Here is a 25,439-nt window from a genome sequence, read left to right on the forward strand (position 1 = left end):
ATCTTGTATTTTTCTTGATTTAGATGTTCTATATACTTTTTTGCGGCCGTCCCCGGACGGGTCGCCAATCTTAAACTTCATTTCATGTAAGAATAACAAAACTAAACTAAGAATACTTTACGAATCCACACAGGGGAAATTTAGTCAGTTACAGCAGCATTTACAAAAGGAAGAAGAATGGATATTGTAAATAAGGACAAAAATATTTAAGAAAAAAAACTTCAAAATTTTCGACAAAGTTAAGATGGCCAGGGTGGTGCAGTGGTTAGCTGTCGCCTCAGAGAAAGAAGGTTCAGGGTTCGAGCCGCGGCTCCAGCACAGTATCTTCCTGTGTGGAGTCTACATGTTCTCCCTGTGCCTGTGTGGGTTCTCTCTGGTACTCCAGCTTCCTCCCACAGTCCAAAGACATCAAGAGAGGACGAGGCTGATTGATACTCTAAATTGACTGTAGGTGTGACTGTGAGTGTGAATGGTTGTCTGTCTCTATGTGTTGGTCCTGTGATGGACTGGTGACCTGTCCAGGTGATTCCCGCCTCTCGCCCGTAGCCGCTGGGATAGGCTCCAGCCCCCCCCAACCCTTGATAGGAATAAGCGGAAGAAAATGGATGGATGGACTTAAGATGGCAATTGAAAAATTCCAAATAACGCAGATCCAGATAAACAACAATAGAACTAAAAAGTACAAAAAGATCAAGACTGTGAACATTGATGTCAAAAAGGAAAGAAAATTATATATATAAGAAAAAATTATATCTATAATTTTCTTTCCTGTTGTCACATGAATACTTGATTCCAGTGTCTTTACAGCTTTTTTATTATTATTTTTCATTCAGTGACGACTAACGGGATAATGTCCATTCTCTATCTAGATCTATTTTAGCCATAGTCTTTTCTTTCCCTCATTGCATTTTTCTATAGAATATTTTACAAAGAAATAAAGTACTTTTTCCCAGGTAATTTTTCCTATAAAACATGTCAAATATATGTTAAACTTGCAAAAAAAGCTGCATATAAATGCAGTCCAAAAAAAAAAAGTGATAAATAATATCATTGCAATATTCATGGGAGATACAGTTTTCATTAACATGGACTTAATATATCTCTAACAGCTGGTTCGATTGCAAGATTAAACGCTCAATCTCAGAAGTAAAGTCTTTGACTTCATTGGTGACACAAGGCCTGTGATTATAATTCCAAATAATTTCTCAATTACTTCTTCGCAATTGGACAAACAAAACATTTGTTTTACTCGAGGTGCATGTACACCTGACACACTTTCCAGATCACTTAATGACAACATTTTATTCCCCTGATAATAAAATTCAGCTCAGGGCTCTTCGCCAAGCCTCAGGCTGCCTGACCAGCTGCCTGAACGAAAATTCAAGTGCGTCGACGCTGAAGTTGTCTTCCGATTCACAGCTTCTTATTGGGATTTCTGGTCCACCTTAAAAGGTGGATAACGCCTGTAAGTGGCGGTATTCAGACGTTTTCAAGCCAATTTACGAACTGAAAAATAAAATAATTTCGGAAGGCAAAATGAGAATTAAACATAATAAAACACTACTCACAGAGGGTTCAAACCGACACTACCAAGGACACCCTTTTAGATTTACAGAACATATGTTATAGAACATATGGGAGAAATACATTAAAATGATAAAAAAAAAATGCAACAAAACAATAAAGGGATTTTAATCAGAACCCAAAACATAAACTATGTCTCAATTCAAGGGCTGCATCCCCATGGACAGCTCGATATTGTTACTCTCAGTAATCCAATCTGTGCCAGATGTGCTCGACTGGAGACGCACACCGCCGCGGTTTCAACGCAACTGCGCAGTTCAGTAATGAGCCCAAAACGACTGAACACCGCTCTCTACTGGCGTTATACCACCTTTAAGGCGGCCCGGAAAAAAAAAAAAGAAAAAAAGATTGAAAAGCAACCAACCGGACGCCAACTTCAGCATTCTGGAGCTACACCACTTTCAGTCAGTGGATTACCGTTGTGTTAGTAAAAACCAGCTGCATCCCTTCTTTGTGGCTCTGAACAGCCAGTCTTCGAACAGGTGCGTTTCGCTTGTATTACTGGGGTTCACGACCGCTGCGGTGAAGAGTTGTTCATTAATCACGGGTGTATTGCAGCTAGCTAAAAGACGTTATCATGCGTCAGTTACAGTCAGCACCCCAGAGATGGATTCACATTTCTCGAAACTTCTGGCTTGCATACGGAAATAGCCGTCAACGCCTGTAGTGTAATGTTGAATTTGCTAGAGCTGGAATTACTCCCAGTGTATTTGTATAAAGTGCAACTAAGCACGTACATTCACCACTAAGCACGTTAGCATGCTAGTTGAACAGCATCGTTAGCAAGCACGCGCGTAAACAAAGCCAGCCGTGCTGAAGTTCTTCCCTGTTCTATCAAACGCAGCGGATTTTGTGTTTGACGAGACGGAAGATCATGGATTCAAGAAAAGTGACGGAGTTAAAGGGCTTCATACAGATGTGCCAATCCAATCCCTCCATCCTGCACCTTCCTGAGATGGGCTTCTTCCGCACCTGGCTGCAGAGGTCGGTTGTCTCATGTCATGTGCCTGAGACTTTAGCAATGAGATTCCTTTATTATCTGTAGGAAACCATATCATTTAAGTCAAAACACATGTTTTCAAGTTAACCACGTGCCCAGACCCACCCATCCCTCTCCAAGAAATGTATGTATGTGGGTGTGTTTGTGTTTGTGAGAGTGTGAGTAAGAGTACCTTGTTTTTGTTACTTATTGGAGACCTTTTCTGTTACAAACACTAACCCTAGGAACCCTAGGGCTCATGGGGACCACAGACAGGTCCTAAGGTGAAACCTAATTAATGAATACCTGGTTAAAATTGTACTTTACTTGCAAACTGATGCTAGGAACAGGTCAAGTTTTATCTGTCAATTGGGTAGGGTTTAAGCTTGGGTCAGGCTGTCCACTTTAACAGAAGTTCATGGAATGGAAGCCGCACAAACCCATGTATGTACAAACAATGACTTATAATGTTAGTCAGCAGCCCACAAAACTTCGCACTGCCTACCACTGCTTTTGGGTACATAAAATATTATCCACAGCAAACATCATCGGTATCAGCAGATATAGATAATTAGTATTAATATATCTATGTCTGTTTGTTTTGCAAGTCCAAGTAAATATACATATTTTTCCTGTTTTTTCCAAATTCAAGTATTGTGGTAGTATTAAATGGGAAATAACTGGTTTTTCCAAGCTTTTCCAACTGAGCTGCGAGTAAAATTTCCTAAATTTATTTCATTGGAATGATATACATCACAATGCATGGGAACAATTCATATCAGAGTATTGGCCTGCAGCAGGAATACTTTGGTTTTATGAGTCAATCACTAACAGATGGTTCTGTGTTCTTTATGGCGGGCAGTTATTTACCCGTGCGTTTTTGGACCTGGAAATTTTTTTTGACGATAATGAGAAAAAGAAAACTGCTGAACTTCTCGGATTTTAAATTGATTAACGAAATAGATAAATACATTCATATCATATGACAAATTGCCATCAGTCGACTCAACTGATCGATTATTTAGTCTATCACTGTTATAAATGACTATTGGAGATCTAGTTGCTCATTAAACTTATTTATTTCCCCCCTCAAAATTTTGTACTACAGCATGGGAGCAACAATCCCTCCACTCTCCCGAACAGCAGATTCATGCCAGGTGATTATCATATATTAATATCATAAACATTTCTCCGGTTAACCTTTTTTTATTTGTTCACAGGAATTATAAGAAGTTGAACAGTGTTTCCACTTGAATTTTAATGCTATCTGGCTTGTAGGGTGGATGTCCTTGTGGTCCCTCCCCAACATCATCTTCACCCCCGGAGCCTGAGTCCCCTGCACTCTCTGAGAGTGACGAGAGTGAAATAGGTAAACTGTGTCTGACACCGGGACACCACAGCTGTGGATGGAGGGTCACAAGACTGTTGTAATGGAAAAGTTCTTGAAGGTTCACACCCTTTGGGTGACGTCTTGGGAACAGCCTAAGGGAATTTCTTCACTGTGTCCACCAAAAACGGGTGATGAACTGAAAAGATTTTGGCGGTCAAATATCAAGGTCACACATTGCTGAGGTATACAACCACAACTCAGTATTTCTAGTTGTGGATAATTACAAAGATTGTTTAAAGGTAACACAGGAATATAATCAGACATTTTATGATCATCAGCCTCATTTTTATTTTAATTTGAAAAGACAACACCTATTCCTCTATCTCTGTGAATGTGTCAGTGTTAGCCAGTTGGCTATTATTCAACTGTCGTTGTTTGGCAAGATGTTTTGAAATCGGTCAGATATTGTGACCCATTGATAATCGTTTTTGTGTAGAGTGGGGCTCTCTTTATAGGAATGGGATATCCCTCTATCATACACTCGTAGTGCCTACTGCTACCTAATGGATACACAATGAACCCAAACTGTTTGGTTTTTCAGAAATAGACCAAGAGGGAGTCATCGAACCAGACAATGTTGAGCCTCAGGAAATGGGGCAGTTTGACAATGTCGAGGTAAAATGTTTACTCAGCCCTTATTCTGTCAAGTAGAAAGCAGTTTATGAAGGCAACTCCACCTTGGGAAAGAAATGAAAGTAAGGTGTGTGTGTGTGTGTGTCCCTTTTTTCCCCTGTCTCTCTCTCTCTGCAGGTGACAGAGGATATGATGGACCAGGCCAATGAGAAAAAGATAGAGGCCATTAATGCTCTTGGAGAAGGTTGATCAGACATTAAATCTCCACATAAATAGAACTCAAAATTGGATTCAAATCCTAATTTCCTCTGATTTGTTTCTGGTAGGAGATCTTCAGAAAGCTTTGGATCTCTTCACCGAAGCCATCAGGCTCAACCCCTGTGTAGCCATTATGTATGCAAAGAGGGCAAGGTGAGAAATGTTTCATTGTTTTATTCCTGAATGTTATGAGTGCCATTGAAATGCTTGCTTGTTGCACTGTTGGTGATCATTTTCACTTTATGTTAGTGTTTACATCCAGATGCAGAAACCCAATGCAGCTATCCAGGACTGTGACCGTGCCATCAGCATCAACCCAGACTCTGCACAGCCGTACAAGTGGAGGGGGAAAGCTCACAGGTACACCCGCAGTTTAACAAGTCTTTATCCTTGGGAGTCGTCCCTTCAGTTTTTAAATTGGCGATTGTGCAACCATTGCTGAAGAAACCAAATTTTGGCACGGATGATTTTGACAATTTCAGATCTATATCTAAATTACCCTTTCTTGCCAAGGTACTGGAGAAGGTGGTATGTTCTCTGCTTTAATCCTTATTGAATGAACTCTCGCTCTTTGAAAAGTTTCAGTCTGGTTTTTGTTGTCACCATAGCACTGGAACTGCACTTCTGAAGGTTGTTAATATTAGGATGAACTCTGATGCTGGCTGTTTTACTGTCCTGGTGTTGTTAGACTTGTCTGCTGCATTTGACACCGTTGATCACGACATTCTAATTGCTTGACTGGAAAACTTGGTGGGTGTGACCGAGACTGCTCGCGATTGGTTCAAGTCACACCGCAGTACCAGAACCTTCTCTGTATCTCTGGGCAATGTCTTTTCCAGTCATGCAAATATTACATGTGGTGTTCCTCAAGGGTCAATTCTTGGCCCTTTACTCTTTTCTCTGTACATATTACCACGGGGTCAGGTCATTTGCAACGTCAACATCTCTTTCCATTTTTATGCAAATGATTCTCAAATCTACCTGTTGATAAATCCCTCAGACCTCACCTTGGTTAACATTTTCACAGCCTGTCTTGCAGACTTCAAGGCCTGGATGTCCAGTAACTTTTTATTATTTTGTGGTGTTTGGTCCCAAAACACAGCAGGATTCTGTAACCCAGACCTTTGCTTCTGTGAGTAAACAGTGTACGCATGAGGTCAGGCATCTGGGAGTCGTGTTTGACACCGATTTGAGTTTTTCTAAATATTTTAGGAATATTACCAAAACAGCCATCAGTCAAATTAGGAACATAGCCAAAATCATGTAATTTATCTCACTCAGTAATGCTCAAACTCTTAATTCATGCTTTTGTTTCCAGCCATCTTAACTACTGTAACTCCTTATTTTCCGGACTGCCACAGGAATCCATGAATCGTCTCCAACTCGTTCAAAACACTGCAGCTTGAATTCTCACAAGGGCACAGAAATATCAGCACATTTCTCCTATTCTGGCCTCTTTGCACTGGTTACCTGTGGTGTTCAGAATTGATTTTAAAATGTCATTGTATGTTTTTATGTCATGTTTGTTTTAGGCCTTGCCATTCAATGACATTCAATGGCCTAACCCATCATATATCACTGACATTCTCACCCAGTACCCCCGCACTCTTAGATTTGTTGATCAGCTGCTGCTCACGGTTCCCAGAACAAGGCTCATGACAGAGGAAACAGAGCATTCGCAGTTCCACTATTGTGGAATGCACTTCCATTAGCAATCAGACAAGCTGCCTCAGTGTCCTCTCTTAAAAACCTACTTTTATAGGTTGGCTTTTAACTGAGTTCTCTTTTACCCATGCTTTTATTTGTTTTATTGTCTCATCTTGTTTGTTTGTTTTGATTTCATGCAGTGTATAAATCAATTGTGTTTTATGTCTGTGTAGCACTTTGTAAACTTGCTTTTTGAAAGGTGCTGTACAAATATGTTTATCATTATTTGTCATTGCTTTGACTGTATGATTTAGCTCTACATTTTCCAGTTGCTGAGTGGTTTCAGGGCCACAAAATCCTCGAATCACTGGCAAACCTGCAGTGGAGCAGCATTTCAGGATTTTGATGCATCCCAGATATCTAGTGGTCAATACAAGAGACACGTGTGTGTGTGTGTGTGTGTGTGTGTGTGTGTGTGTGTGTGTGTGTGAGACAGTGCCACATACGGATGTGTATGACAGCAAAAAAGGACAGCATTTGTAGGACCATGGTTTAAAAGGTTTATTCCACCCAAATTGCAGTGTGAACATATTTAAAAACAATGAGAAATCTAATTTCCCACCAGTGTTTTTAAGTGACACGCAGCAAATTGGTATGCGAACAACTTTAATCCTATATTTCTAGGACTTTTTTTTTCACCTGAGAAAAAGAGCAAGCATACTGTTGAGTACTTTCTCGTGTCACTGTTTTTCTGTGAGAAATTGGATTTTTTTTTTTTTTTTTCCCCTCCAGATTTTTCTACTTTTGGAAGAGAAGGTGGAAGGTTTACTTGGTCTTTCTTTTCTCTGCAACATTTAGTTTTTAATTTGTGAAAGAAAAGTGGCATCAAAGATTGTGTTGAGATACCACACCTGCTATTGAAGTATTTTTAGTTCGTAGACCCAAGAGCATGAGCCTGAAAGTTTAAAAACTATGCGGCGAAGAGTCACTGATGGAAACATTGGAGCCACCATTTATTGATGAAGCTCATTATTTTTTTAACTGTCTTTTCAAAACATGAGGGGTGCAGATGGATGACATCCCTCTGCTTGCTTTGTTTTGGTTTTTGTTCAAATCGTGTGATGCATATGTGACTCAGTACTGGGTGACAGCCAAGATGTTTTGTGGTTGAACCTGCATGGTGAAAGTGTACCAGAGTCTTTGCCACTGAGGTCACTTGTGTACTGCTGCAGGCTGCTGGGCCACTGGGAGGAGGCAGCAAGGGATCTGGCCACAGCCTGTAAACTGGACTATGATGAGGATGCTAGCGCAATGCTGAAGGAGGTGCAGCCTAAGGTACAGTAAAACACTCAAAACACGTGTTTGTGGTAATGAATCATGTATTAGCTCAGAAATCTACAGTTTGATCAGTCTTGACAGACAGCGACCCCAGTAGGATTCCCATATGATGTTCTTGTCATGCTTACCTTTGTTTTCAGGCCAACAAAATCATAGAGCACAGACGCAAATATGAGCGCAAAAAGGAAGAGAAGGAGATCAGGGAGAAACAGGAGCGGATAAAGAAAGCCAGGGAGGAGAACGCTCGGGCTCAGAGGGTGAGCTGTTGCAGGACTGAAGCGTATCCCTGCATTAAACGGTGTATTGAAAATGTTCACCAATGTTTTGTTTCCCAGCAGGAGCAGGAAGCCAGACAATTTGGAGAAGGAGCAGGATTCTTTCCAGGTAGGATAGGGGGGGAATGCTTGTTTGCCAGAGAAAATGTAGAGGACAAGTCCTGTGAAAACACTATTTGATTTGATCCGAGTGCGTAATTTTGTTTCAGTAGGATCCGAGAGGTACATCTCATCCACTGAGAAACAGAGGTAATACTGATGATGTCACATCTGCAGGTGCTGCTGGATTCCCCGGTGGAGTCCCTCCTGGCATGCCGGGTCTCGGTGAACTCCTGAAGGACCCTGAGCTGCTCGCCGCCATGAAGGTGACTTCACTGCTGCACACACCACCATGTACATCACCACCAGTTCTGCTGCTTCCTGCCACGTATCAAACTGTACATGTTCAAAACAGTTGCTGTCCATTTTGAGAAATGCTTTTCTTCCTTGCCGAGAGTCGGTTGTGTTGCCCCAAGTTAGTCATCTGATGGAAATGTGTAAACAGTGGAAACAACTGCCTGTCACGATTGTGGTGAATGCTGTCTGATGAGCGTGACGTCTGCAGCAGTGATGTCTTATGGTCTTCCAAGACTACTATAAGTGCGTTTTCATATTTAGAACCAAATCAAGTCAGAAATATGAAGCACTGTAAAAGACCACGTTAAGTCAACTGTCACGTTTGCTGAGCAACAGCGTCCCCTGCTGACACAAATGGGGCATTATAGTATGCTGGAGCATTGAATTCTGTTAGTGGCTGAGTGGGAAGAGTGGTGCTCGATTACAATATCACTTTGAAGAGAACAAATTGAGCGGAACAGGACTGAACTACACCATGTAACCCTGTTTGCCTCCCATGTTACTGTCCAGGACCCTGAGGTGATGGTTGCCTTCCAGGATGTTGCACAGAACCCAGCCAACATTGCCAAGTACCAGAACAACCCTAAAATCATGGCCCTCGTCACCAAGCTGAGTGCCAAGTTTGGAGCTCCACCGCAGCCGTAGATGGGACACGACTGGAGTGGAGAACGGATGTGTGGTGCAACAACTTTCTTCAACAGCTGTTCACTGTGTGCCCACCCCTCAAACCATGGTGTGGGCGAGTAGTTACTGGCAATGATACTGGGAAAACCTGGGTTAACTTTTAAAATGTCCTTAATCAGACTGTCAGCACTTAACAGTGGCTACGTTTACATGTACACTGACATTCCACTATTATTATTATTATTATTATTATTAGGGAAAGAGCAATATTCTGAATTTGATAAGGGTCATGTAATTGGTATAGTACGGTTGGATTTAGACAGCCAGGTGCATAAAGGTGCTAGCTAAATGCTACCATATAGACTGCAAACAAGCAGATGGACTCTCATCTAGCTTCCCCAGATGCATCCAGTGTTGTATTATTGGGCGCAGTCCGCTGTTTTGAGGGATGGGGCTATGAGTTGTATGACGTCATTACTAATAAACCCTGGCCCTTTATGGAGTACGCAAAAAAAAAAGTTTGGATTTCAATGATTCCCACATATTGACCAAATTCACATGAGAAAAGTTAGCCGGATGCGGGTCCTGAACCGTCGTATACATGTCCAATGACAGCTCCTAAAATCATATGTAGATATCTCACATCTTCATCTGAAAAGGTCCAGTTCAGAAGATCCAACCAGAATGTGCTTTTTAATGTGATCCTTGATCAAATTTGTAATATTTTATATAACTTTCAGAATAATAGAGGAATATTGTCATGCATGTAAACATGGCCAGAGTTTCAACAGAGCAACCAGACAATTAGAAGTCAGGTCTGATATTTAGACAGCTCCTCTGACTCGTCTTAGCTGTCATGGTTGTTGGTACTTAACTCGCGTCTGGAAAAGCTCAACTGGGAGCTGCTGCATTAAGACACTAATGATTCCTGTTGCAGCCATTTAATAAGTTATAAAGGTTTAGCTACCAGTCTTCTTTCTTGAACTCACAGTTGTTGACACTTTCTTCTCCGTTCTTATCACAAATGTTTCAAGACAACTTGTTTGACCCTGTCGGGGGGGGGGGGGGGGGGACTTCACAATAAAAACCTGTTGCCGCAAAGCAGGTTTGGTTTTGCTCTGGAGCTCATGCTCGTTACAACTGCAGACATCTCGTTCAACCTGTCACCACCATCACTCCGCTCTCTGTGGTTTTCTGAGTTTTGTTTTCTTGTATATGGGTTGAAGAGGTAAATCTATTTTAAAGCTGTGAATATTAATTAAAGCTGACTATCCCAAATGCAAGAAACTGCCTCTTACTGAATAACTGATTTGTTCATAATTACCATCCATCATCGCACCACAAGACTACAGAGCAGAGATTCGGCTCATTCTCTGTATTCCACTGAGTTCCCTTTTCTCACTTGCTCAGTGAATTTGTGTGCTAGTGATGTAACTTCCTTGCAGCCTGATGGTGAATAACAAATGGTTCCCTCCAGCTGCTGTTGGCCAGAGAAGAACAGTGGGTCACCAGGCCATTTAATCCGCTTCCAGCACCTGTTGCTCAGCCAGAGGATTACTGATGCCGCTGATGCTCTGAATCCCTGCAACAGACCTGGAGCCTGCACTGAGGCAAATTCAGCATATCGGGGCATCAGCATTCAGGGGGAAGTTGTGCCATGCTGGAGTGTTTATGACCCGACTGACCGTGTCCACATTAAAAGGGGCAACATTGGCTCTAGCTGTGTGTTTCACCAAGGAAATAAACAATCCCTCACACGTACCTGATAACTGGCTTTTACCTTTACAAAAATAACTTAAGTCATGACAGTGAGGTGGATACGACACCATGAACTGTAAATGGCCAAAAAAGTAACCTCATCCATATCTTTATTCAATATACCATGGTGTTTGACCAATGACAATCTGTACGAAAACACCAACCACTTGTGGCAACATTAAGGTTTATTTATACTTAGAACATACCAAGACAAAATATGGTGACGACAAGAACCGCAAAGCAGGAGGGAACAGAAGCATTGGGGGTGACACTCCCAAGAAGCCGAGCAAGGGTCAACAACATTTCGGCTAGTGTCCATATCTGTGAGAGACAGAAACGTAGGGTCATTTACAGAAATGCTCACTTTTGTTGTTATTGAGAGCAACTCATGCGATACTCACTTCTGAAACTCCCACTCTCTGTTGTCCAGAGGGCAAACCTGTCGGGTTTTTAGCCAGCGAGAGATACAGTGGAAATGGAAGGCATGCTGTGGGAGACAAAACCTCACTTATAAATATCCGAACGTAACAGCACAACAGTTCCACATCTTAATATTTTTTTCATAAATTGAATAAATCTCTTGTGCTTTTACTGTACCAAAATGGGTTTGTTGACATCAGTAATGTGATTGCAATGAGCAGTACAAACATTAGCAAACTTACAGAGGTGTTCCTGAAAAGCTGCCCAGATGGAACTGCTTTTATTGGGAATTAATTTTTAACTTTACATGAAGGAAAAAAAAAAAAATCAAGTGTGATGATGTCATGAGAATCGGTGAGATCCACTATGTGCTGCGTGATGGAAGCTACAAGCCAAGCGTGGTTGTGTTGATGGAAACTCACGTTGCACACACCCCAGGCCACAGTGCACTCCTCAGACGTCGCAGAGGCTTGATTGGCCTGGCACTCTATACCTAAAGTAGGACGGACACATGTCACAAAACACACTCTCATGTCTGGTCAATGTCAGTTAGAGTCTTAACAACAGGCTAAAAAGTACCAGCTGAACCATAGTGCCTCTGGTGACTTGGAGTTTCAAAGCCCCTATTTTCAATAAAATATCTACATTATATACAAATCCCAATTTCCCCTCAAAATGTAATTTGCCTAGAAGGTACAACACCGTCTGCCCTCAGACATGTGAATCAAGAGAGGAAAAACTAACAAAGAAAGGGTTTCATCTGCACAGTACAGTACAGTAACGTACTGCAGTCATCCAGGATAGAATTGTTCATCTTTATTTCAAAATGGATCCATGAATTTCTCATAACAGAGGTAACGAAAGCAGCAGTTCAACATTGTGTTTTTTTTTAAGTAAACACAATTTTGATCATTCATCTCACGATGTGTCCTTGATTCTTTGGTCAGAACAACCAGTATTAGCACAATAAGAGCTGCTGATAGTGCGAATAGAAGGGAAAAAAATCTATTCTGAGTCAAATTGTCTCTGAAAATTCCTCAGATCACATGGCTGGCACACAGCTGCACACAACACAAATGGAGCCAGTGCAGCAGAAAAAGACCTGCCGCCCATGATGTGTCCAGTGTATTTTATGAGTCAGGTGGCAGAACATGACTCAAAAACATGTTGCCATGACATATCCAGTGTATCTGAATCAGTCTTTCAAAATGCAGCCCTTACAAAATTCCCAAATCTTGGAATCAACTCGGCTTTACGCCCACTTGATTCCAAGAATGCCTCAGTGTTTAATGTCGGGTTAAACTGATTCTGACATGAGTGTTCTCCCATTGCGCCCCCCCCCCCCCCCCCCACCACCACCACCACCACCACCACATATGTAGCTTCAAATGTGAATGCAACTTGTGTGTGCGTGTGAGTGTGTGTGTCTTTGTCTTAGACTTAGTGTGAGTGTGTAAAAGTGAACTTACACAGGTCCATGATATGGTTCCTACATATAGCACAATTATCCACAACAATGTCCCAGGCCCACAGCGCCACAGCGTTCCACTGGTGGGAAAGTAGGAAACAGACCAAGGTTAACAGACATTTACTGTCTCTTTAGACCAGGGTTCATTGCTGCTTTTACTACTAACGGCTAAGTAACTCTTCATAGAAATTTCTGCCCCTGAAGTTCGAGCTTTACTTTATTTATAAAGATGCTACAGGAATAACATTATCATGAAGTGACTGCTTTGTTGACATCAATTTAAAGACTTAATGACAGGAATGGAACACAATATATCTAAAGTCATTAACCAGCGTCTGAATCAAATTCATCAAAACATAACATTCCATTTATCGTGAAATACAAACACTGGTTGCCAAAGAAAAACATAATTCATAATTCAAAAATAATTCACGATTAAACTCGCTACATTGGCTGGCGGTCTCAGGAAGGCGGCTAAGCTAACTTCGCTCACAATACACCCGAGTTTACCTGGCTTCCCTGTTTAAGGGATTAAGACAAATTACATCGTGGTTAGATAACAAAACTGTGGGTTGGTAAATCTCGTTAAAATACTATATACTGATGCTTAATCACGAATGGCTTGACATAGAAATGCTAATTAATGCTTTTATTGAGTCCGGCTAACGGCTAACTTACAGTGAAACCGCAGAGTTTTAGCGTTAGCATGCTAATAGCGGGTGGCTAAAGGGACGCTATGGATAAGAATAGGGTGTGTTGGCTGTGCTTTGGGGCTTCTTACAGACATCACGATTAACTCACATGTCAATATACCGCTTATTCATAAAACACACACCTTCTTGACCTCAAATCGCTTTTTGCTTGCTCCACTGTTTGTGCCGCTTGGCGTGTCAACGTCCATTGCTGCTGCCATCTTGAACTGAGACGTTTAGCTCACGTGACGAGTAGCAACAACCGGAAGCACCCGAAAGAGCAAACATGATTTCATTTTCTTTTCTGTGTTTTTAAAAAGGATTGTGCCTTTAAAAAATCCTTCCGAGGAAGAACTGCCGTTACTTACAAAGTTTAAGTTCTGCATCCATTATACTGTTATTCCTATTCTGGATAGTGGGAAAAGCTTAAAAGAACAGGTTCCACCGAGATTTGAACTCGGATCGCTGGATTCAGAGTCCAGAGTGCTAACCATTACACCATGGAACCAGGTGATACATTATCTAGTTATTTTGGATTCATATTTCATAAATATGATAGTGTGGTAACTGCAAAGTGGCAATGTGGGTTACAGGAAGCGCCTTAGCCTCTCAGTCCTAATTCGAAGGGTAGTTTAGTATCGTGGACGCAATACAAAAACATGCTTGTTTTTCCAATATGCAATAACATGAATACTGCTGGATATATTTTCGATGACAAATCATAAACTGTTTGCTGAAAGTGCTTCATTTTATTTTCCCATTATATTTCATCTTGCATAAAACACAAAATCTTGCCAATCTCAGTTTCTCAATCCATCCATCTAAAAAGCAAGAAATCAGTCAGTAAGTCTGTCCGTCCTTGATATTGGTCATTGCTTATTGGTCAAAATCAGAAATCTGGGATCGGTCACAGATAAATCATTGATTAAAATCAGATCAAAGAGAGAACATTGAGACGCAAGTGAATTACTCTGTCTTGATGATGTGTTGAAAATGTTTTGTCAACCAGGTAAACTGTAAACAAGCAGAAAATGGCTAAATCCAATTATGACAGTTTTTTCCTGTTCTTTATCACTGTTTTCACCACAGGTGTCCTCTGAAGTAGACTCTTGCTTGGCTTTGGCTTATTGGCTTTGGGCTTTGCAGGTCTAGGCTTGACTCCAGGGGTCTTCAAGAGACCCAGTTTGGGTTTCTTCACTTTTAGGTGAGTCGGGGCCACAAGTTTCTTGCCTGAAGGAGAGCTGCTTTCAGGGCAGGATTTGAATACATGGACATCCCTGACCCGCTGACCCTTGAGTTCAGGGGGGTTACCACAGATTGCGATCACCTCTAAACTCACATTCTCCATCCACCTGAGAAACAAGGACAAACAGACATTGAATCTTGTTTATTTCAGCAGTGTTCATACTGCTAAAGTTCAAATGGAAGTTGTCCTTATTAGAAAATGTGACATTGTGACTAAAATTATGCTGATTTTAATAATCACTTCTTTCTACTGTGGATAAAATATAGCCCTCTTGCAGCTGATGAGCATTGAATCATGTGCTGCTGTAGAAAAATTGAGTTTCTTTTAATTTGCAAAACTTTGATTCAAAGGAAACATTGTATTGACCTGCGTAGTGGTAGCAAATCACAGTCACATAGCAGGGGGTTGTCTTGCAGCTCAACCACTTGCAGGCTGGTCAACAAGCTCAGGTCTGGAAGCTCCTTTAGCTGGTTTCCTCTTAAAGCCAGTGCCCTCAGACCTGGGCCAAGTCCCTCCAGAGCGTCCCAAGACATCTTAATATTGGTAGAAATTTAAAGAGATGATCAGGTAAGCAATAATTGTTCCTCTTAAGATGGAATACCCAATTTCAGATGTCACATCTAAACAAGAGGACATAACATGCTAAAAATTCTCTCTTTTCACTAAAATCTTCCATGTTAAAACAAGGATTATGACAAAAACAGTTTGCCATCAGAAAATAATAGGAGATGACTAATGTATTAGTCACTGTTGAGCTTGGTCTGTAAGAATAGAGCTTTAGCAGGACTACACAACATCACTCCCAAAGAATGTTTCAAGAACGTTCATTGTTATCCATCCATCCATTTTTTATACTGCTTATCCGTTAGGGGTTGCGAGGGGCGGGGTTCATCCTGGGCAGGTCGGCAGTCCGTCACAGGGCCATCAGGGTCTCAGCATCTCGCTCAAGGATACTTCAACATTGTCACCAGGGGAAATGAGGATCGAACCAGTAACCCTTCGGTTGCTAGACAGCCACTCAATCACTGAGCCATGCCACCCCCATTCATGATTACATTCAGTTGAATAAATGACTATTTGGTTTTAGAATTATGAGATGTTCATATCTTTCTAGTAATGTTTAAACTGCTGATGTCACAGTTTTCCTCAGATGGTGGATAAAGATGTCCCACATGGATCAATACTTGGACCCCTGCTATTTTGATATATGAAACGGCAATAAATATATCTCACTCTCCTCTGTCATTGGATCTACCACCAACTAGGTCCTTTGATTGAAATACGCTTCAGGCCTTTTTTATGAAGTCAGAGGATAAACTCTGGAGAAATCTTTAACATGACACACAGGCCAATAAAGACATGCTGTCCTTACTTTCTCAATGCCCATCTGGTCCATGTAAAGCCTCTTCAGACTTTTGGATATAGGCTGGAATGCATTCGGCCCAACCCAGCGAATGGAGTTGTGAGACAGGTTTAGCTCCTCCAGGTTTGGGGTATTAGACAAAATTGGCACCTTTGTCAGCTGATTTGAATCCAGGTGAAGTTTAGCCAGGAAGTCAGAGTCCAGAGCACCATTTGCTATAGCACTAATGGTGTTGTTGGTCAGGTAAATCTCCCTTAGTTTGGAGGTTACTGAGGACAACAAACCAGTGGGCTCTAATTTTGAAATGCCATTTAGCTCCAGGTGTAATGCAAAGAGATTTGGTAGGCGTCCCAGAGCTAAAGGAGAGACACAAGACACCATAAAATGTTTTCTTCATTTCATATACATATATTTTTCAAAATATATATTTCCATAAATTTATTTAATACTTTTAACTTGACTGACCTGATCCAGGGAACTGGACCAAACGGTTCCCATCCAGGTGAAGGTAGGCAAGCTCAGGGGCTCCAGCAAATGCATCTGCCTCCAGAGTTGTGAGGTCATTGTCAGAAAGATACAAATAAAACAGCTTTTTCATTCCCCGGAAGGCGCCCCCTTCAATTTCATGAATTTTGCAAAATTCCAGGTGAAGTGAAACAACTTGACCGGTGCCTGGGAAACTGTTGGTTGGAAGGTAGTGGAAATGGTTGCTGCGTAGGTCAAGCAGCTGCGTTTTGGTGGGGAAGCCTCGTGGGATTTTTGCGTGACCGCGACCCTCACATGTGGCATGCTGGGCTTCAATCTAGGGAGGGTGAAATCAGAACAGAATATGTTTAATAACTTCATTTGGTCTTAAAAACAATAGTAATAAGTATTTAGGTATCCCACTTACATAGTATTGGGTCAAGCAAAACAGATACCATTCAAATTGTTCACAAACAGAGAACAATTATTACATATTGAGCTAATTGATGTAACGTTTGCAGATTGTCAGCCACTTTGATAACAAGTTCAAGTAGATATGTGCAATAGACCCAGTTGCCCCATAATGTCAGATATACATTGAAAATTTACTAAGATTAGCTTGCTTTCGCTTACAGTACTCAAAAGTAGCCATATTGGAGAAATAATGACAATATACATGAATTTGATTCTTGTTTCTCAGTACATTTAAAGTAATCAGGCAATTTGTCAAACACTGCTAAAAAGAAATCTGTAATTTAAGTAGCTGTTTTGGTAAGTGTAGGTACTGTGGGATGGCTCCACCATTGTTTCTGTCACCAGTTCCATTCCTGCAAATGCAAAAAGGACTCACATCACAGTCACAGTTAACTGGACATTTGACTTTCTGCTTGGGCTTGGCTGTTGGCGGGGAGACTGTACTCTCATCCTCTTCCTCAAAGACATCTTTCAGGGCATCCCCCCTGCTATGGCAGCGCAGGTCTAGTGGAGCTACAGCGTGTAACGCCTCATCTGAGAGGTGAGGGGGTCCAGCACAAGTCCCCAGCAGCTTGGCACCGCTGACACTCGCCCACTCCCTCAGGGGTCGTAGATAGCAGCTACAGTAGATCGGGTTAGCTTTAAGACAGTCATAATGGTTTATTTCAACTGAGGGTCACTTTAAAGTTAACAAATGCATGAAGACCAGTTGTACCAGTCAGGTTGAGGCTGACCAGCTCCTTGGGGCCTTGGAGCGGCTCGAGGTAACGGAGCTGATTATGGCTGAGGTCCAAATGGGAGAGGAGGGGTGCTCTAGACAAAGCCAGGTCAGACAGGTCTTGAAGGGACATGTGATCCAGGTAGAGGTGGGTAAGCTTTGCCATGAAGACAGATTCTTCTCCAAGGTAGATCATGGGGTTGTGACTCATGTCCAGGCGTTTGAGTTCACGGACTCTTTGCAGGGCACAGAAAGTAACCAAGGTAAACACTAAGATTAGATGCAAGCATGCATTACAGATATAAAGAACTGGATGACTTGTAACGTTTTACTGTTAAACTCTGATAAGACAGAAATTATTTCCTTGGCCCCAAACACCTGAGAGACACATTATCTAGTGATATTACTGCTCTTCACGGCATCACTATGGCCCCCAGCGGCACTGTTAAGAACCTAGGAGTTCTATTTGATCAGGATTTGTCCTTCCATCCCTACATTAGACAAATTTCAAGGACCGCCTTATTTCATCTACAAAATATCTCAGAAATGAGAAACATTTTGTCTCAAGGTGATGCTGAAAAACTAGTCCATGCATTTGTTACTTCTAGGCTGGACGATTGCAATTTTTTATCATCAGGCTGCACCAACAAGTTACAGACTCTGCAGCTGGTCCAGAATGCAGCTGCACGCATACTGACAGGAACTAGGAAGAGACACCATATCATGCCTGTATTAGCGTCGCTGCTCCAGCTTCCGGTAAAAAGTTTAAGATCCTTCTCCTCACTTTTAAAGCTCTTAATGGTCAGGCTCCATCATATCTTAAAGAGCTCATAGTTCCTTATGAACTGACCAGAGCACAACGCTCCCAGCATGCAGGTCTACTTGTGGTTCCTAGTGTCTCTAAAAGTGGGAGACAGAGCCCTCAGTCATCAGGCTCCACTCCTGTGGAACCATCTTCCAGTTTCAGTCTGGGGGGCAGACACCCTCTCAACATTTAAGAGTAGGCTTAAAACCCTCATGTTATCCTGGACCAGCTCCTAGTTTATGTCCCTATAGATTTAGACTAACAGGGGACTGCCATGATGCATTGAGCTTTCTCCTCCTCTCTGTTTCTTACCATCTTTTTCCATAACATTCACATGTATCAATGCATCCATTAACCTACACTTCTTATGTGCTGTCTCGCCCTGCAAGTCACCTGGGGCTGTGGACGTTGGGTTGATCACTTCCTGTCCTGGACCAACACTGGCTTGCCCTAGCCCCACCTCTCTCTCGCCTCTCCTCCCCCACCCCTCACTCTCTCTCTCTCCACTTATCCCCCTGTCCCCCACCTCTCTCTCTCCTCTCCTCCCCCACACCCCATCTCTCTCCTTCCCCCTCTCAACCCCAACCGGTCGGCAGATGGCCACCCACTGTAAGCCTGGTTCTGACTGAGGTTTCTTCCTCTTAAAAGGGAGTTTTTTTCTTACCGCCATTACCAAGTGCTTGCTCATGTAGGAATGTTGGATCGCTTTCATTTGAATTGAATTTGAGTAAAGTGCCTTGAGATGGCACTTGGCAGTAATTTGAATTATCTGCATTTAAATTAACATCACACACAAACTTGAAATGTTCTTTATTCATATTACTCTCAATAAATACCTTGAAAAAATCAACATTTTAAATACATTAGAACATCCATCCATCCATTTTCTTCCACTTATTCTTGTGAAGGGTCATGGGGGGCCTGGAGCCTATCCCAGCGGCTTTCAGGCAAGAGGCGGGGTTCACCCTGGACAGGTCGCCAGTCCATCACAGGGCCAACACATAGAGACAGACAACCATTCACTCTCACAGTCACACCTACGGTCAATTTAGAGTATCAATCAGCCTCGTCCCCTCTTGATGTCTTTGGACTGTGGGAGGAAGCTGGAGTACCAGAGAGAACCCACGCAGGAACAGGGAGAACATGCAGACTCCACACAGAAAGATCCCGTGCCCGAGCCTTGACTCAAACCCAGAACCTTCTTGTTGTGAGGCGACAGTGCTGACCACTGCACCACCGTGCTGCCTCACATCAGAACAATGATTCTAAAACTGGTAGTATGTGAGGTATAAAAAAGACTTTTTTTGGAAAATAAAATGAGTCAAAATCATGTAATAAGAATACTATCAAATTAAAGAATACCATCAAATCTTCATTTTTTTTCAAATCGAAATACATAAACTGGATTCTAATTCACAATAAGTTTAGCTTTTCTTGTTATATTTTTGTGTAAGACCACGGTGTGGTCGCCGTCATTCACATCACACACAGCACCTGCAACAAACGAGGTAAGACGGTGAGGAGATGTGACCCATTACCTCCAATTTGGAGTCAGTTGGACCGAGGAGGAGCAGAGAGATAAGTCCTCAGCAGTGAATCCATGAAACAAGTGCGCCTCAGATGACATCTTAAGCCAACATCCAGGGCTGGAAACAGTCTAATTCCACAACTCAAACATGTTCTACACCAGTAGCAGGAAAGCACAGGAATCCTTTTTCCGGGCCAGCCTCAGCTTAGCCGCACACTGTGTCTGACATTAGCCAAAGACATGACCCACATCAGGCTAATGATGGTACTTGAGAAGCCTATTTTTTATGAGGTGGTACTTTATGAGAACAGTAGTTTCATTGTTAAAGAAGAAATACCACTCCATCCTACAAAAGTTCGTTTTGAATATTCTGCCACTCAAACCATTATGAATGTTTTTTTTTAAAACAAAATTCTCATGAATATTGTGCTTTAATCAATATTTGGACTTACTTTGTGAATCAGTTCATTGTTGGTTTTGATTTAATTTATTTTAGAGACCTAATATTTCCTACGTGAGCAAGCACTTGGCATCAATGGTGCCAGAAAAATGCCTTTAAATGAGTAGAAACTTCTGGGCAGACCTTTGGACATGGATGGCCACCCTTGAGGTTTATGAGTACAAAAGCATCCATGGTCAATTTCCTGGTCCTATATGTTGCTGCGAAGTGAGTGTTGGCTCTAATACTGCTTCAGGTGAACCTACCTGGTCATGGCCTGAGTGGGGAAGAACTGCAACTCATTGTGGTCCACGCTGAGGCGAGTGAGGGTGAACAGGCCCGCAAAGGCCTCAGGGGCCAAGTTGTTGATGGAGTTATGACTCAGACGAAGCCACTGGATGTTGTTCAGGCCCTGTAGGAGAAGTCACACTCCTGAATCATCATCTGGTGAGATGGTTGTGCACAGTCCATTCAGGTCATTGTGTTTTGCATTGAGTACCTGGAAAGCCATGTTGGGGATGTACACCAGCTGGTTGTGTGTGAGAGCCAGTGTGTTTAGGAAGCCAAGCTGCATGAAAGCCCCTGGCTGGACCTCCTCTATACGGTTATGGTCCAAATGTAGCTCCTTCAAAGAGGAGAGGCCGTCAAAGGATTCCTGCAAAGTTTGAGGTAAAGAGAGGGATGGGAGTAAGGAAAAGAGCAAAGTGTCATACCCCCAAGTTTTGAACATGACAAATATCAACTCTCCTTGTATCACCTGGTAGAGGATGTCAATTTTGTTGTAGGCCAGGTTCAGGGACACTACACGGCCTAGTGTTCGGAAAGCCCCCTCCTTCACCTTGACGATGTTACAGTGCTGTAGGTTGAGGTGGGTGAGGTATGGGGTGTGCACAAACACACCCCTGGGCAGCACCTGCAGGTTGTTATTCCTCAAGTCCAGTTTCAGTGTGATCTGTAAAGGAAGAATCCAGGATAAATCTGAAGCAGGGTTACGCAAAAAATAAGAGGCGAGGGGTGTGTTAGAGGCAGAGGAGGAACCCATTCATTTTTTGAGACAGATAATAGCTCCACCTGGTGGTAACATGGAAATACTTTTTTGTATTCCTCCTAGTGGGTCCACCACATCTTTCATTTTTTCAGAAACACCTCAAGAACTTAAATGGCGTTACCATGGGTAGGTGGCCAATTAAAATATTTCATATTTTTTTATATTTTCCTCAGATTTTTTTCCCCAATTTCACACAGACATGAAGACATCTACACTCTGGGTTGTATTCATTTGGTCAGGTGGTTGTGAATGGTGCTATGTGTTCACCTTGCATTGGGGGGGGGGGGTTCAGTCTCATTTTGTTATTTAGGGGGCACTTCACTACAGTGCAAACCATGGTGTAAAGAGCCAGTAATTGGACACGTGAATATTCATAGGTGTGTTTCAGGAGTGACATTAACAATTAAAGCGCTACGTTTCATTCCCTTTAAAGCCCAGTTTGTTGCTATTTCAGTGGTGCACACATTTCAACTTGGGACGAATGAGCGCTTCTCATGTGAAGAAACGGATCTCCTTGTGTGCCAGTGTTTACACACGAGAGCCGCAGACATCCACTGAAGCCATCAGAGGGGAAGCAGGCCTGGGAGGAGATGACGGCCAATATATCTATGTTTTCATTGCAATGCTGCACATCTGCAGCACCTGACTGATGCACCCTTTTAATATCCCTTAACACGTAGCACCTTTGACCAAAGACCAGCCTTCTTGGTCTATGGTGCAAACTTTTTCTGGTTTTCCAAAATAGCAATGTGCCATAGTTGCACCAGACCACGCCTCATTCATGCCTGTGAAATAGGGAGGGCACTTGACATGAAAACATCATTCGCTCTGGCTTGAAACTAGCAATGATGCTTGTGCAAGGGCCCGCTCAGCACCACTTGCAGCTTTAACTGGGGCCCAAGCCCAAAAAAGTACTGGGGGCCAATGGTTCACCTTAGTGGTGGTAGACACTCTCTGTGTGCTCTTTTTATCTACACGAAGATGGTGCATCGGGTACATTTTTTATAACCACAAATTCAAAATGTCAACTTTGGGACTACCCCTGAAGTTATGATGGGGTTTACAGTCTTGCTGGAAACAAATCAGTTTGTGCAAGATTTTCCAGCATTCATTTGAAGCATTTATTTATTTTATTTTTAAATTGAATGATTTGTTGGTTCTTGAAAACTTCCAAGGTTTCTGAATGATTTTAAGGACTCGGTATCTCATGAATATCCACCACTCCTTGCACTCCCATTCTTGATTGCTGTCGATCCCTTGCGAGCAAGAAACTTCAGTAGCTGTGCAGCAATGAGTGTCAAACAGGAGGTTTCCTCAAATGTGTGTGTACTTAACATTATTTTTGGATGCATTTAGATTGAAAGCTTTCTTCCCTGAGCGGTTGCGTGAAGTTAAAGTTAAGCACTACACATTCGAAATTCCTCACCTCGTCAACAGTTGGGGGAACTTCAGTGAGGTTCTTGTCCATGCAGGCTACTGTGAGTTTTCTGCTGTCACAGCTGCATACTGCAGGACATTTTCCTGCTTCCAAAGATCGTATCAGTTCTGAAGTCACCAGTAAAACCACAGCCGAGAAGAGATGCATCTGTGCAAGTATAGAAGTTGCTGTCAATACATCTTTACTGAATTTGGTTGCTTTTAGACAAAACTGCAAAAATAACCAATTACAGTCTGCTTAATGGAATTAAATCAATGGCCTTTTTTTTTTTTTTTTTACTTTCGGTACTTTTATTATAATGATTCATGGAACTTTTATAGTACTTTTGTTAACACTCAAAAAGCTTTGCATAAAAAAATTTGAAGAAGTGCATTTGGAGGGATTTCTTGAAAATGTTAGGTAGAAGGATTCTTTCACACATTAAAAGATGTGTTTTCTTTAAAATCTTTAATCAACAACCCATCAATCATAGCTCTGGATCTGAAACAGTAAATTAAGACAAAACAGAAGACAAACTTTTCATCAAAATAACTGAAGGAAAAACAAAAACAAGCTTACCTTCATGCAGAGTGGTACGATGTCAAGGCTTGCTTGAATATAAGAAAGAAGTAAGAATCTGGTGGTTTTGCTTAAGCTCTCTGCCAGCTTTTAGTTGACTCTGAGAGTGTCCAGCACTTTCAGTCTTCAGTCCAGCAGGCTACCAGACAAGGCTTTGATAAATTCTTCCACAGTGACCCCTGATCCCTGAAGCCCCCCACTGCAAATTAACACCTTGGTTTTACATTTTCTGGCCAGTCAGGAGCATGAAAACACAGAAGGAAGGGAACTGTGTGTGGGAACTGGGCATGAATGAAGTAGACTTATAATATGTACAAGTGGGGTTTAAGCCCTGCATGAGTTGAAACCTGGCACCCAGTAGACCTGATGCAAGTCTGTCCTAGCGCCACATTTTGTATAGAGACTCACTTCAGTGTTAATAGGACCAATTATTGCAAAGACACACAACATTTCGTGTTTTGGCTGCAACATTTCTTTATTATAATGTTTTAAAATTATGGGTTATCAAAATTTTAAGTAGCTTTTCATGTTAAGTGTAAATTCATTCTAGGCCCTTTGTAAGCGATCCATAGTACCAGAGAGTTGGTGCTATGTGTGTGCTGTGTGTGTGCTGTGTGCGCAAGCAGGCTTCAGCCTCATTTTAGTATTGAAAGAGTGCATAATCAATGTGCAAACCACAGCGCAAAGAAGCGGACATTAGACTCATAATAATTAATACGGGCATGTTTGGGGTGAGACATCTGTCTGATCAATCAGAATACCACCTGTCATTCCCTTTGAAGTCCAGCTTGTTCTAGACTTGTGTGTGTGTGCTGCTAATTCAGTGGCACACACATTTCAACTTGGGACGAGTGAGCGCTTCTCATCTGAAGAAACGGACCTCCTTGTGTGCGCGAACACGTCTATGTTTACATATGGGAGCAGCAGGCATCAACTGAAGACACCAGAGGTGAAGCAGGCCTGGGAGGAGGTGACGGCTAATAGTTCCACTGCAATGCTGTTGGATGTGCCACTTGAATAGCACTTTACACATAATGCCATTGACCAAAGACCAGCCTCTTCTATGTCTATGGCACAACTGTCCCAAAATAGCGATATGCCAATGGTTGCATCAGACCATGCCTCTTTAACGTACTTAAGCACCTGCAAGTACAGATGGAGCACAAGCTCCTTTGCCAGTTAAAAGGTGAGGGCACTTGACATGAATTGGATCAACTGTTGAAAAATATGCAACACTCATAGTTTTTACTGCAATGTACAGGAAGTAGTTTAGTTATGACATGAAAGTAGGTTTTGTAAATTTCATGATTTGTGAATCCTGTCTCATGTTTCAGTTGGTTTCAGCAAATGCGATGATATCAGTTTTAATTTTTTCACATTTTATTTGAGAGTTACAGGCCTAAACATGCTGACCTTGCTTATGGCACCACTTGTGTAATTTTTCTCAGGCTGAGATACCTTTAGGGGTCTGTACGACTCATAAAATTTTCACTTTCGTAATTTCTTATCTGTTTAGAATGGAGGGCATAACCTTTGTCAAACTAACACAGTCAAATCCAAAAACTGCCATTTTTAATGATATTATATGGACCTGGTCCCAAATTTGAATGGGTTCTCTCTTTGTCCTTACTACATCCCTCCACCAGATTTGGAGAAAATATGCATCAGTTTTTACACAATCCTGCTGAAGGATAGACACAAAGACAAAAGCCTCTGAAAACATGAGCTCCTCAGGCAGAGCCAATATCAGTCAGTGAGGTCATTGAGGACTCCCAGTTCTGTTGTTCTCATGTCTTTGTGCGCTCTGTAGTGACGACAGAAGTGTAGTGTAGGCAATGAGTGTAGATTCGCAACACTCTGAGGTTTTCACAGAATGAGAAATGCCTCTGAAAATGTCGTAGTTTCTCACTATTTCAGTGTAACACAATTATTTTGACCACTTACCATAAAAAGAG

General features: G+C 42.0%; 3 protein-coding genes and 1 non-coding gene across 5 annotated transcripts; 1 reads left to right on the forward strand and 3 right to left on the reverse strand.

Moving 5' to 3' along the window:
• The first annotated feature begins 1,825 nt into the window (after positions 1-1,825).
• st13 (ST13 Hsp70 interacting protein) lies at positions 1,826-10,132 on the forward strand. Of its 2 annotated transcripts, none has more exons than XM_086185469.1 (13): positions 1,826-2,066; positions 2,429-2,568; positions 3,672-3,720; positions 3,842-3,932; positions 4,495-4,568; positions 4,704-4,770; positions 4,853-4,937; positions 5,034-5,144; positions 7,664-7,766; positions 7,910-8,026; positions 8,105-8,153; positions 8,321-8,409; positions 8,951-10,132. In XM_086185469.1, exons 2-13 carry the CDS (start codon positions 2,459-2,461, stop codon positions 9,083-9,085), a joined length of 1,080 nt encoding a protein of 359 aa, XP_086041595.1. In that variant the 5' UTR covers positions 1,826-2,066; positions 2,429-2,458; the 3' UTR covers positions 9,086-10,132. The 2 variants fall into 2 exon arrangements, with proteins under 2 accessions (XP_086041595.1, XP_086041596.1); XM_086185470.1 differs by having other exon boundaries at positions 1,832-2,066; positions 8,108-8,153.
• Positions 10,133-10,989: 857 nt separating this feature from the next.
• On the reverse strand, positions 10,990-13,701 carry rbx1 (ring-box 1, E3 ubiquitin protein ligase). Its single transcript, XM_086184496.1, has 5 exons — positions 13,546-13,701; positions 12,712-12,790; positions 11,665-11,735; positions 11,224-11,309; positions 10,990-11,143 (listed from the first exon to the last, which is right to left on the reverse strand). The coding sequence occupies exons 1-5, from the start codon at positions 13,621-13,623 to the stop codon at positions 11,131-11,133; spliced, it is 327 nt and encodes a 108-aa protein (XP_086040622.1). The 5' UTR covers positions 13,624-13,701; the 3' UTR covers positions 10,990-11,130.
• A 137-nt stretch (positions 13,702-13,838) lies between these two features.
• trnaq-cug (transfer RNA glutamine (anticodon CUG)) lies at positions 13,839-13,910 on the reverse strand. The gene has a single exon. It is a non-coding gene; the product is annotated as a tRNA-Gln (tRNA).
• A 537-nt stretch (positions 13,911-14,447) lies between these two features.
• On the reverse strand, positions 14,448-23,073 carry chadla (chondroadherin-like a). Its single transcript, XM_086185255.1, has 10 exons — positions 22,915-23,073; positions 21,198-21,392; positions 20,940-21,095; positions 20,707-20,852; positions 17,666-17,904; positions 17,327-17,589; positions 16,477-16,813; positions 16,021-16,367; positions 15,015-15,181; positions 14,448-14,754 (listed from the first exon to the last, which is right to left on the reverse strand). The coding sequence occupies exons 1-10, from the start codon at positions 23,071-23,073 to the stop codon at positions 14,448-14,450; spliced, it is 2,316 nt and encodes a 771-aa protein (XP_086041381.1).
• Between the last annotated feature and the right edge of the window lie 2,366 nt (positions 23,074-25,439).

The sequence above is a fragment of the Aulostomus chinensis genome, chromosome 18, assembly GCF_037954235.1.
Source record: "Aulostomus chinensis isolate RoL2024-O1b breed Wild chromosome 18, RoL_Achi_v1.0, whole genome shotgun sequence".
Taxonomy (NCBI): Eukaryota; Metazoa; Chordata; class Actinopteri; order Syngnathiformes; family Aulostomidae; genus Aulostomus; species Aulostomus chinensis.

Excerpts from the sequence above, each read along its gene's own strand:
- st13 (XM_086185469.1), top strand. The coding sequence starts at position 2,459 with ATGGATTCAAGAAAAGTGACGGAGTTAAAGGGCTTCATACAGATGTGC. Across the intron at positions 4,938-5,033 it reads ATGTATGCAAAGAGGGCAAG|TGTTTACATCCAGATGCAGA; the intron begins GTGAGAAATGTT and ends ACTTTATGTTAG. Across the intron at positions 8,027-8,104 it reads AGAACGCTCGGGCTCAGAGG|CAGGAGCAGGAAGCCAGACA; the intron begins GTGAGCTGTTGC and ends TTTGTTTCCCAG.
- chadla (XM_086185255.1), bottom strand. The coding sequence starts at position 23,073 with ATGCATCTCTTCTCGGCTGTGGTTTTACTGGTGACTTCAGAACTGATA. Across the intron at positions 16,368-16,476 it reads GGTCCAGTTCCCTGGATCAG|CTCTGGGACGCCTACCAAAT; the intron begins GTCAGTCAAGTT and ends TCTCTCCTTTAG. Across the intron at positions 14,755-15,014 it reads GATTTGCTACCACTACGCAG|GTGGATGGAGAATGTGAGTT; the intron begins GTCAATACAATG and ends CTTGTTTCTCAG.
- rbx1 (XM_086184496.1), bottom strand. The coding sequence starts at position 13,623 with ATGGCAGCAGCAATGGACGTTGACACGCCAAGCGGCACAAACAGTGGA. Across the intron at positions 12,791-13,545 it reads AGCGATTTGAGGTCAAGAAG|TGGAACGCTGTGGCGCTGTG; the intron begins GTGTGTGTTTTA and ends CTTTCCCACCAG. Across the intron at positions 11,736-12,711 it reads GAACCATATCATGGACCTGT|GTATAGAGTGCCAGGCCAAT; the intron begins GTAAGTTCACTT and ends GTCCTACTTTAG.